At 40.6% G+C, this 12,780-nt stretch overlaps 1 protein-coding gene and 1 non-coding gene across 2 annotated transcripts in view; both read left to right on the forward strand.

The window, feature by feature from the left end:
• Window positions 1-1,872, forward strand: part of EMC3 (ER membrane protein complex subunit 3) — a 32,032-nt gene extending 30,160 nt beyond the window's left edge. Inside the window, exon 8 of the mRNA XM_007945822.2 lies at window positions 1,744-1,872. Coding sequence (XP_007944013.1) covers window positions 1,744-1,872 — 129 coding nt within the window. The remainder of the gene's footprint in view (window positions 1-1,743) is intronic.
• Window positions 1,873-4,922: 3,050 nt separating this feature from the next.
• LOC122150453 lies at window positions 4,923-5,025 on the forward strand. The gene has a single exon (XR_006163671.1). It is a non-coding gene; the product is annotated as a U6 spliceosomal RNA (small nuclear RNA).
• Window positions 5,026-12,780: the final 7,755 nt, after the last annotated feature.

Below are 12,780 nucleotides of genomic sequence, written 5' to 3' on the forward strand. Positions count from 1 at the left end.
ATGTGAACTGCTGTATGGAAAGTGAATTTGCTCTGTAAATCTTCACCCAAATCACAATTAAAAAAACAAAACAAAAAGATTGACATACTGATACATGCTACATAATGAACTTGAAAACATGCTAAAATGAAAGAAGTCAGTCACTAAAGACCACATACTGTATAATTCTATTTATGCGGTATGTTCAGAGTAAACAAATCCTTAGAGACGGAAAGTAAAGTACTAGTTGCCAGAGGCTGGAGGAGGGAGAGTGGGGAGTATCAGCTATTGGGTGTAGGGTTTCTTTTTGTAGTGTTGAAAGTGTTCTGAAATTAGATCATGGTCATAGTTGCACAACTTTGTGGATATATTACAACCCACTGAATCGTATAGTTTAAAAGGGTGAATTTTATGGCATGTGAATTATATCTTAAAAAAAAAAAAAAAGACCCACATTCATGAGCTAACATTTGTATTGCATGTTAAATCTCAGAAGACTTGGGGGGGGGGGCGGACTCAATAATTAAAGCCCAAAATTGTCAACACTAAAAGTATTTAAGAAATGTAATTTCTTGGAAACTTATGCATATTTATTTTAGCTCAACATATTAATAGCTTATGTACAAATGATCGTATACCCATTCTACTTATCAACATGGTTAGGTTCCAAAGACCAGGTAATTATGTGAAGATCAACATTATGTGAAAATGGAAGATGACTACATCATTACATAACAACCAAATTACATAATTCTTTAACTGCTAAACCACAGAGAATCATAGCCCAACCAAATTGACAAATAACCTAACCATCACAGCCAGTGTTACTCTCTCCTAGCACCTCAAAGCTTGTTACTGGTGTACATCCCTAATACACATATATCACTAATGTGCAAAATAGTTGGATAGTAGATATTTTATTATTGTTGTAAATGTGAAATGTCAGAGAGTGAGATGGTCAATAAGTGAGGAGTAGGTATATTCTAAAACCATTTTGTAGTAAGTACTATCAGATTGGGACCTCTGGTGGTGTAGCGCCTAAGGCACTTGACTGCTAACCAGAAGGCTGGCGGTTCAAACCCCCCAGCCACTCTTCGGAAGGAAAGTTGGGCAATCTACTTCCATAGTGATACCGCCTCAGAAACCCAAGGAGGGGTCGCTATGAGTCAGGTCCGACTTGATGGCACATAACAACCACAACAGTGACATAGTGGGTAAGGCATTTATTTGCCTGAGCAGGCAGAAGGTCACTGGTTCAAACCCACCAGCAGCTCTGTGGAATCTTTAGTTCTGTAAAGATTTACAACCTCAGAAACCCAGTAAGGGTCGGTTTGAGTCAGAATTGATCTAATGGCAGTGAGTTTTTGTGTTTTTTAGCCTTAGTCTAAAAGGAGTCTGGTGGCACAATGTTTAAGGCATTTGCTTGCTAACCAAAAGGTTGGTGGTTTGAACTCAGCAGCCACTCCAATGGGAGAAAGATGAAGCAGTCAGAGTCGGCTTCTGTAAAGATTTACACCCTTGGAAATCCTATGGGGCAGTAGTTCTCTGTCCTAAAGGGTCTCGATGTTGCTAGCTGTGGTCTTCTTATCTGTAAATTGCCCCAGAGGGGAGGTGGGCAGCAGCACTTACCTACTAGGAGTAAATGAGTTGATACATGTAAAGAGTTTAATCAGCTCCTGGACCACAGTAGGTGCTCGCTAAGGGTCAGCTGTGCTGTCAGTAACCAGCCCTCCTGTCTGTCCCTGGTATCCTCTTCCTTTGCAGACAGAGTGGGAAGCTTTGGAGCTGACGGATCACCAGTGGGCACTTGATGATGTTGAAGAGGAACTCATGGCCAAAGACCTCCACTTTGAAGGCATGTTCAAAAAGGAATTACAGACCTCCATCTTTTGAAGAGCAAGCAGGGATTAGCTGTGTCAGAAGCTTGGAGTAGCACTTAGCCTTGTAACTTTCGTTTGAGCAGAGCCTCTCGGAATAAAAAGGAGGATGCGTGAGCTGGCGGGTGTGCAGCAAGGATCATTCTTGTCTGAGCCAGGTTCCCCTTGGCGTTTGAAACTAGAGGAAATGAGGGACAAGTGCTGGATGACTTACAGGGAGAGAGCTATTCAAAAAACGTTTTAAATTGTCCTTTTGGTGACTCTAGTAATGGAAGTCCAAGAAAGGGGGAAAACTCAAGCTAGTGATAATATGATAGAAAAACTTAGCAGAAGTCCAGTCTTTGAAAAAAGCTTTGTCACTTACAAGTAATTATTCTGTACAGTCAGCCTGACTTCTGACCACAGTATACTCCTGTTTTCTTGGGACCCTAACACCCTGCATTTTTACCTTTAATTTTTTGTGTTAGTATTTTTGTAAATTTCTTTACAAAAGTGATATACTTTCATTACCAAAAACTTAGAAACAGTGGATGAGCAAAAGGAATCTCCCTATGCTATTCATCTTGAGCCTACAGAATTGACTTAGAGAGCAAATGTGTCACAATTTGATTCAAATAAACTTTTCAGAGTGAATACCTAGGGGCAGGACAGGCTTAGCAAACCTTCTGTATCTCTTACTACTGTCCAGTGCAAATCGGTGACCCTGAGACACCGCCAGTTTCTTAAGTGCCTTTGGGATCATCACAGGCAGGTCAGGTAATGTGAAGTCTTTATCTAGACTTCAGAATATATCAAATCTACTGAAAAATTGATGGCTCTGTACTGTATGTGGCTACCCAGTTGAACTAAAGATCTCATTTCCTAGTTCTGCATTAGAGAGAATGCAATCATTGTGGGAAGGGAGAGAGGGCAGTTGCTGGCAGGCAGATAATGTGGCCCAGGAATAGTTCTGTCTATAGAGTAAATGTCCCAGGAAAGTGGCAGGGTGCCTTGTCTCTACCAAGAAGTGAATGTAATTTGCATGTTGAGCTCTGTAATCAAGAACAAATGACTCTTGACTCTACTAATTAAACCATGCTGTTTTCTCTTCTATACCTGTTTAAATGTTGCCTATTTGGGTTCTTGGTAGCCTCTGCCAACAATTAATGTCTATCATGGATCACTATGAGAGAGTCTAAGATGAAAGAACTGTGATCCTACCCTCAAAGAACTCATAAGAGAGACTCATAAGAGATACACATAAGAAATTGGTGCTTCTTAACCTTTTTGGATCATGGATCCTCTGAGAATCTGAAAGAAATTCTGACTCTTTTCTCCAGAGTAAAACACGTGGGCACACAGATTACCCAAGTAATCCCAGGGGCACTGGCCTGCCCTCCAACACCTATTCATAATGACCAGTGGACTCAAGCTAAAAAACCTTGACCTTTGAAGGTAGTTTTGATAACTACTTAAAGAAAATATTAGAGGAGCCCCGAGCAGAAAATGACAGGGTAGAGAAAGGTTCCCAGGGAAACTTATTTTCACCTTGTGCCTTGAAAGGGTTCTGCAGTGTAGAAGGGCATTCCAAGCAGAGGGAACACAATCAGCAAAGGCCTGGAGATTAAAATGTCCACAATTCATTGTTCCCAGGGAAACTGGGGGTGGTGAAGTACATACTAGAAAGGTCCAGGTTGGGCAGGATTACGAACAGTAATTGGTGATCCGTCATATTACCCTTATTCCTACAAGGCATCCTCAGAGCATTGCAGTCTGCTGCTTCACTCACACAGCATTTGTCCTTTTCCCTTGTAGCAAAGTTGGGTGGTTAAAAAGTGAGTGAAGTATCTCTGGCTCGTCGTATTGGTCCCAAATACACATGGCCTTGGCACTAGCAAGTCAAAGGGAGAAGTCATCTTTGTCTTGGTAGGCTCTTTCTGGAACCAGTGCACAAGCAGTGCTTACTATGTTTGTTTCTTGGAGTTCAGTTTGGGCCAAGCTACTAAGTGAGCATTTCACTCAAATGAAACCATTTGGGGCAATCTGAACTGTCCACTTGCCGTTCACAATATGGTAAGTACTATGTGCATGAAAAGCTAAATATTAACAGTGAACTACATAGCACAGCTTGGAGAGAAAATTGATAACAACTTAGATTTGAGGACAACAGGTAAAAATAGCACAAGTCAGCAGTAGCATGGCTTCTCTGGTCTATGAAGAGTGTGATGGGCATCAATACGTATGGAAGAGATGGTGAATTAATGACTATTATAACAGTATCCTAGTAGGAGATTGCAATTGCAGATGACAGAAACTGAACTCAACCTGTTTCTAGCAAAAAAAAAAAAAACCCGGGAGGGAAGGGAATGTGTAAATTGTCTCAATAACTAAAATGTTCAGTGGTATGTAGTCTTCAGGCACAGCTGAATCCAAGGCCTCAAATGATATCATTAGGACTCAGTAGCTTTCTCAAATCTGCACTCTTCTATTTTCAGGCCATCTGTCTTGTCATAGAGATACCATCCCAGTGAAAAGAAAACACCTTTATCTTAACAGTTTCAGGAAAAGTCAAGATTGCATCTAATTGACCTGGTTTGGGTCATGTGCAAACTCCACAAACAGTTTCAGCTCCACCTCAACTGCAAGTGGAAGAGGAGTAGTTCCCCAAAGGAAAATGGTGGTACTGTTGCCAAAAAACATGACTTGAGTACTACGCAAAGAAAAAACAAAAACCAGTCTGTTCTACTCTTTAATCACTCAGATGTCTTGAATGCTCCCAAAGGAGCTATTGCCCCTGTTGTAAAACACAGCTCAGTCCTCAACATTTATCAGACTTCTGTGATGTGCCCATTGCCATATTAGATATGTTCAGATCTTCCTCTTCGTTGACCATTTATTGATCATATGCCTGCCCTGTGCCAGGCACTGTGGATATGAACAAGACACATTCCCAGGCCTAAACAACTCAAACTGGTATGTCAACATGCCATGATAGCAGTGACCCTGGGGAGGCTACGGGAATGTCCTGTAGGTCATCTAACCAGCCTGGGTGGTCAGTCAAGGCTGAAGTGACATCTCAGTTAAGAGATGCTACGGTAGCACATATACTAAAATTGGAACAGTACAGAGAAGATTAGCATGGCCCCTGCACAAGAATGACATGCGGATCCATGAAGCGTTCAATATTTTTTAAATGTGGAAGTTGTTGGTGAATGTCTTGTGTATGTTTTCACCACTATAAAAGTTTTTTTTAAAAAAAAAAAAAAAAAACCTAACGTAAGATCAAAAGGAATAAACCGGGGGAATACATAAAATTATTTCAGAAATAGGCAGCAGTGTGTGCAAAGTCCTAGGGCATGGTGTTTTCAAGACCCCGACACAAATTCCATGACTCTGAACTATAGGGGACAAAAAGCATTAGATTGCACACTAAATAATGATATGGTATGTGAACTCTTACCTCAGTAAAGCTGTTACTTAAAAACAGCAGCAGGACCAGATGACAGGAGCTTGTAAGTCATCCCTCAGAGGCTACACTTCATCCTGACTGGCAGTGGGGAGTGTATGGAAGGGACTGATGTGAAAGGATTTGCTACTGCATAGAATGGGGTAGAGTGGAAGTGGCAAAAGTCAGAGATGGTCAGAGGAGAGTGGATGGAGGTGAAGTCTATTCAGATAATGAGCTACTGCTTTATTGCACTAATTTACTCTCTGGCTTTGCATAAAACACTTTCTGGACCTCAGGCTCCCCATCTCCCAAAAGGAGGTCTTGTGGTACAGCTGCTGTGGAAAACAGTCTGGCCATTCCTCAGAAGGTTAAGCATGTTGTTAGTAGGTACCGTCAAATTAATTCTGACTTATAGCAACCCTATGTCTAACAACAAAAACTGCCTGGTCCTGCAATGTCTTCACAGCTATGTTTGAGCCCATTGTTGCAGCCACTGTGGCGATCCATCTCATTGAGGGTCTTCCTCTTTTTCACTGACCCTCTACTTTACCAAGCATGATGTCCTTCTCCAGGGACTGGTCCCTCCTGATAACATGTCCAAAGTATGTGAGACAAAGTCTTGCCATCCTTCTAAGTAGCATTCTGTCTGTCCTTCTGGGACAGATTTGTTCGTTCTTCTGGCAGTCTATGGTATATTCAGTATTATTTGCCAACACCATAATTCAAAGGCATCAATTCTTCTTAGGTCTTCCATATTTGTTATCCAGCTCTCACATTCACATGAGGCAATTGAAAATACTATGGCTTGGGTCAGGTGCACTTTAATTCCTGATGTGACATCTTTTCTCTTTAACTTTCAAGAGGTCTTTTGCAGCAGATTTGTCCAATGCAATACATTGAATTTTTTTTATATTTATTCATTTATTCATTTTTTATTTTTATCTTTATTATTTTCTTATTTAACTTTATTTACCCTGCTTTATTTCTTTTTTAACTTTTTACTGTAATTTGGCTGAAAGTTTACAGAGCAGATTGGTTTTCTGTTCAACAATTCATACACGTTTTTAGTGACATTGGTTGCAATCCCCAGAGTGTAACAGCACTCTTCTCATTTCCTCCTTGTGTTTGCCGTTTCCATTTGTCCTTTCTTATCCCTTCCTATCTTCTAAAGTTTATCCTTGGGTGTTTTGATCCTCTAGTGCTTCTCTAACAGAAAATACCACAAGTGGATGGCTTTAACAAACCAGGATTTATTCTCTTACAGTTGAAGAGGCTAGAAGTCCAAGTTCAAAGTGCCAGGCTCAAGGGACTGTGTTAGAGCCCCTTGACCTTGGGCTTCAGCTCTTCCTCTTGCTCCCACCCCACTGAAGCTGGAGGCCTCTCTTAGACAGCTGTTGGCTGCTGAGGCTGACAAACCCAAGGTCAAGTAAAATGGCACAGTCCCAAAATTATTAAGCAACATGGCAGGCCACTAGTTCAAGTCCAGAAACAATCCCAAGATCGCCAGGCAACGTGGCAGACTGCTGAATAAAGACACAGCTAATTGCAGGATTCAAGCATGCCAAAAAGCTCAGAGACCTTTCTCAAAGTGTCTTCTTATATACTGGAAGCAGACTATATCCCTAAGGTAGCTACTCAGCTGCTCACAGGAGATTCCACCATGGAACTGATTACCAGTTTCATCATGGAGAATCACTATACCAGCTTCTGAGCCACTCAAAACCAGGGCCAGTCAAGTTGACACAGCCTGAACTACCACACTGGGCAATTGCTGTCCTTTTGATCTCATATGGTTGATTATTCTAAAGAATGCTTGGCAGTATCTGCTGTTACTGTTCACCTTATAGGTCCTTTGATTTCTTGACTACTGCTTCCATGGGCATTGATAGTGGATCCAAGTAAAATGAAATCCTTGCCAATTTCAATCTTTTCTTCACTTATCATGATGTTGCTTATTGGTCCAATTGTGAGGATTTTTGTTTTCTTTATGTTGAGGTGTAATCTATGCTTAAAGCTATATGTAGTCTTTGATCTTCATCAGTAAGTGCTTCAAATCTTCACTTTTAGCAAGGAAGGTTGTGTCATCTGCATATCAGGTTATTAGTCTTCTCCAGTCCCGATGGCATGCTCTTCATCATGTAGTCCAGCTTCTCAAGATTATTTGCTCAACATACAGATTGAGTAAGTGTGGTGAAAGGATACAACCTTGATGCACATCCTTCCTGATTTTAAACAAATATCCTCTTGTTCTGTTCAAACAACAGCCTCTTGGTCTATTTAAAGGCTCCTCATGAGCACAATTAAATGTTCTGGAATTCCTCTTCACAATGTTATCCATAATGTGCTGTGATCCAAGTGCCTTTGCATAGTCAAACACAGGTAAACAGCTCACTGGTATTTTTTATTTCCAGCCAAGATCCATCTGACATCAGCAATGATATCTCTTGTTCCATGTCCTCTCTGAATCTGTCCTGAATTCCTGACAGTTTCCTGCCAGTATACTGCTGCAACTGTTTTTGAATTATTATCAGCAAAAGTTTACTTGTGTATGATATTGTTTAATGCTTTCCACATTCCACTGGATCACCTTTCTTTAGAATGGGCACAAATATCAATCTCTTCAAGTCAGTTGGCCAGGTAGCTGTCTTCCAGATTTCTTGGCATGGATGAGTGAATGCTTCCAGTGATACATCCATTTGTTGAAACATCTTAATTGCTATGCTGTCAATTCCTGGAGCCTTGTTTTTCAACAGTGGCTTCAGTGCAGCTTGGAATTCTTTCAGTACCATTGGTTCTTGATCATGTGCTACCTCCTGAAATGGTTGAATGTCAACCAATTCTTTTTAATACAATGACTCCATGTATTCCTTCCATCTTCTTTAGATGCTTCTGCATCATTCAACATCTTGTCTACAGAGTCCTTCAGTATTGCAGCTTGAGGCTTGAATATTTTCTTCATTTCTTTCAGCTTGGGAAATACTGAGTATGTTTTTCCCTTTTGGCTTTCTAACTCCAGATCTTTTTGCACGTTTCATTATGATACTTTGTCTTCTCGAGCCGCCCTTTCAAATCTTCTGTTCAGCTTTTTCATTTCATCATTTCTTCCTTTCTCTTTAGCTACTCTCCATTCAAGAGCAAGTTTCAGAGTCTCTTCTAACATCCAGTTTGGTCTTTTCTTTCTTTCCTGTCTTTTTGAGGACCTTTTGCTTTCTTTATGTATAATGTCCATGATACCATCCTACGACTTGTCTGGTCTTTGGTCATTAGTGTTCAGTGTGTCAAATCTGTTCTTAAGATGGTCTATAAATTCAGGTAGGATATATTCCAGGTTGTCGTTTGGCTCTCATGGACTTGTTTTAATTTTTTTCAGCTTCAACTTGAACTTGCATATAAGCAATTGATGGTCTAGTCTGCATTCGGCCCCTGGCCTTGTTCTAACTGATGATAGTGAGCTTCTCCATCTCCTCTTTCCACAGATGTAGTCAATTTGAGTTACCATATGACCCAGCAGTTCCACTACTGAATATATACCAAGTTAAATGAAAACATAAGTCCACACAAAGACATAGCATCAGTGTTCATAACAGCACTATTAGTAACAGCCAAAAGGTAGAAACAACCCAGATGTCCATCAGCTGATGAATGGTTAAATAAAATGTGGTATATCCATACAATGGAATATTTTTTGGCAATAGAAGGGGGTGATGTTTTGATACATACTCCAACATGGGTTAACCTTGAAAGCATGCTTAGAGGCCAGTCACAAAAAGCCATATGATCCCATTTCTTAGGAAATGTCTGAAATACACAAATCTATAGAGACAGGAAGTAGATTGGGGATTGGTAGAAGAGAATGAAGGGGAGTGATAGCTAAAAGGTATGAGGTTTCTTTTGGGGGTGATGAAAATATTCTAAACTTGACTAATTATAGTTGTACAATTCTGAATATATTAAAAAAAAAAAGTGAATAGTCAACTTTAAATGGGTGAATTTTGTGGTATTTGAATTCTGTCTCAATAAAGCTGTTAAAAGGAATTGTGGGGAGTCATGAGCCCTTGGGTGCTGACATCAAGATGTCCCATGCTTGTGGATCTGAGAGACTCTTACAGGCTATTCCAGACTGCAAGTGGAGGGCATCAAGGAGACACCTGCCACTGCTGGATGCCGAGTGCCTCGGGGCAGCCAGCGTGGCCCTGGCCCTGCCACCCTCCTGCCAACCCCATTCTCAGCCTGGCTGCACATCTCCATCTCCCTTCTGGTCTTGTGGCTCCTCTGCATCCCTAGAGGTAGCCTGGGAAGACCAGCAGGGGTTCAGAAACCTGGGTTCTATGTCAGTGCCCTTTCTGAGATGGACAACTACTTAGTATATAAAAAGTTTTAATTCTGTAATCATCTCACAAAGTGGTTGAGCCAGCCCTGTGCAACCTCTTCCTTTCTCCTGTTTCTCTGTGAATCATTTTCATTTTTTATTATGGATAGTTTAAAATATACACAAGAGTGCAGAGACTAGTATAATGAACTCCCATATTCCCATCATGCTCCTTTCATAAATCTCCCAAACCCACTTTTTTTTTTTTTTTTTTTTGCTGGAATATTGTCCAAGTAAATTCCAGATATTTCATACATAAAATATTTCTAACAGGTAAGGAGTTTGATTAAAAAAATAATCCCACAAAACCATTATTTCTCTTAATACCTCTTTATTCTTTAATATTTTCTACAACCCAGTCCATGTTCAAATGTTCTCCAGTTCTCTTAAAATGTCTTTATTATAGTTAGTTTGGTTGAATGAGGATCCTGACAAGGTCCTCACATGGCATTTGGTTAGTAGGTCTCTAAAGTCTCTTATAACAGTTTCCCATCCCCCCTTTTTTTCTCAAGCCATTTATTTGTTGAAGGATCTCTGGTGGTGCAGTGCCTAAGGCATTTGTCTACTAACCAGAAAGTTGGCAGTTCAAACCCACTAGCTGCTCCTTGGAAGGGCAATCTACTTCCATAGAAATTTGCTACCTTGGAAACCCAATAGGAGTTGCTATGAGTTAGAATCAACTTAATGGCAGTAGATTTGTTTTTGGTTTTATTTGTTGAAGAAGCATGCAGATTTTCCTGTAAAAGTTTGTAAATCTTTTTGACAGTGTTCTTATCTGGGGGGAAATCAAATCTTGAGATTGTATTTCACTTCAAGAAAAGATTAAGGGGTATGAATTAGAAATAGATGCATAGAAAATTAAGCAAATGAAAAGCCAAGCAGTACTTAACCCAGAGAAACAAAATGTCTAGGGAAGGAATTATTATAATCACAGCACACTTCGTGGATCAACTTGGATAACTATTTCACGGTTCTAATATTGTAAAGCCAGAATAATGATATAAACAAAACATGGGAGAGAAACAATGTAGAAAGTGACCTAAGAGCTAAATCTTCATTTTCTTTTCCAGGAGTCAGTTCAAACTCCAGGAGCCCTTTGGCCAGTATGGTGAAAGAGTGTAAGTCATACCCTCAGAGTTGACAACAGGCAGAGCACAGAAAAGGCTCACAATGCCTGTTTTACCTCTTGTTTCTCTGCTCGTGCCTGCCAGAGCCACCAGGCAGAGCAAAAATGCCAGCCAGCCAGCTCTTCTGAGCATTGTCTCAGTAGGAGAATGGATGACTGCCAGTCATATCACCTTTGCCTTTTTCCCCTTTCTTTTTTTGGGATCTTCCAAAGTACTTTGGGGAAGCAGTTCCCCACAACTCCATGTTTATTCAAAGTCCCTTTAATGAAGAGATTAAAGTTGGAGAGCGTTGTCTATTAACTGCTAACACAGTAGGGCCACCTGGAAGGCCTGGGGTTTTCTTCTTCCATAGGATCAGCTTTCGTCTTGGCCCTGGCCAAAGGGATCATAATCTCTCTTTCTTTTGTCTGGAATTTCAGAAGCCCTGCCAATTGATGGTTAGAGACACCATAGGATTAGGGCTGTGGCTCTAAAGAGGGTCGCCATGGTTCACTCCTGGGTTTTGGCACCAAAAATAAAATAAAGAGGGCGGTCAGTGAACAGTCCATGGCCCTATGTGGAAGATGCGGAAGGTCAGTCAAACCAGTGAGACTTTGGAGGGAAGTGAGTGAGTGGTCCTACCGCACACATCCTGCCCTCAGGGGAAACTCAGGAATGGAACAAGACCAGCTCTGAACAGTCCTGAGAGATTGTCAACATCTGCAAGAAGAGGCTCACCAGAGGATTTACAGGGGGCAGTGAGAGGAGCAACTTGGACTCCCAGCTTTGAACACTACCAAATGACCCTCCCACCAAGACTGTCCACAGGGGAAAAGGGGTAGGTGCTCCAAAAGAAATCAAAATGTGTCACAAAGGGGAATGTATTTTGGACAACCCCCCAAAATGCCAATTATCTTATATATATATAGAATCAGAGTCCAGATAACTCCCATAACGTTAGAACAACAGACTAGATCTAACAAGATAAAATCATGACAGACAAACAAGGAGCTGTCCAAAGAAGAACCAGGGGCATTTTGACAGTGTCTACAGGGTCTCCAGCTCTTTGCACAGTTCATTGCAATACTTTGTCTTCTCAAGCCACCCTTTGAGATCTTCTGCATAGCCCTTTTACTTCATCATTTTTTCCATTCCCTTTAGCTACTCTACGTTTAAGAGCAAGTTTCAGAATCTCTTCTGACATCCATTTTGGTCTTTTTTTTCCCCTGTCTTTTTAATGCCCTTTTGCTTTCTTCATATATGATATCCTTGATGTCATCCCACAACTTATCTTCAGTCAATAGTGTTCATTGCATCAAAACTATTTCAGGTCTCTAAATTCAGGTGGGATGTAGTCAAGATCATACTTTGGCTCTCATGAACTTATTTTCATTTTCTTCACCCCTGTCCTCGTTCAGACTGATATACTGAGCTTCTCCATCATCTCTTCCCACAGGTACAGTTGATTTGATTCCTGTGCATTCTGTTTGGCTAGGTCCAAGTGTATAATTGCTGTTGATGTTCTTGTTGAAAAAAAGTATTTACAATGAGTAAGTCATTGGCCTTGCAGAATTCTGTCATGTGATCTCAAGTGTCATTTCGATCACCAAGGCCATACTTTCCAACAACAAATCCTTTGTTTCCAGCATTCTAATCACCAGTGACTATCAATGCATCTGGATTGCATATTTGATCAATTTCAGACTGCAGAAATTGGTAAAAGTCTTCAATTTCTCATCATTGGTATTAGTAGTGGCGCATAAATTTGAATAATATGGTCTTTCTTATAGGCACATGGATATTGTATTTCAGGATAGATCTTGAAATGTTCTTTTTGACAATGAGTATGATACCATTTTTCTTCAATTTGTCATTCCCAGCATAGTAGACCATATGGTTGTGCAATTCAAAAAGGCTAGTAGCGGAGGCGGGGCAAGATGGCGGACTAGGCAGAAGGATTGCACAGACCCTCTTCAACAAAGAAAAGGGAAACCAATTAACACAGACACAGAAGATAATCTT

Source organism: Orycteropus afer, unplaced genomic scaffold (genome assembly GCF_000298275.1).
Source record: "Orycteropus afer afer isolate SDZICR_OR568_19922 unplaced genomic scaffold, OryAfe1.0 scaffold00144, whole genome shotgun sequence".
NCBI classification, from domain to species: domain Eukaryota; kingdom Metazoa; phylum Chordata; class Mammalia; order Tubulidentata; family Orycteropodidae; genus Orycteropus; species Orycteropus afer.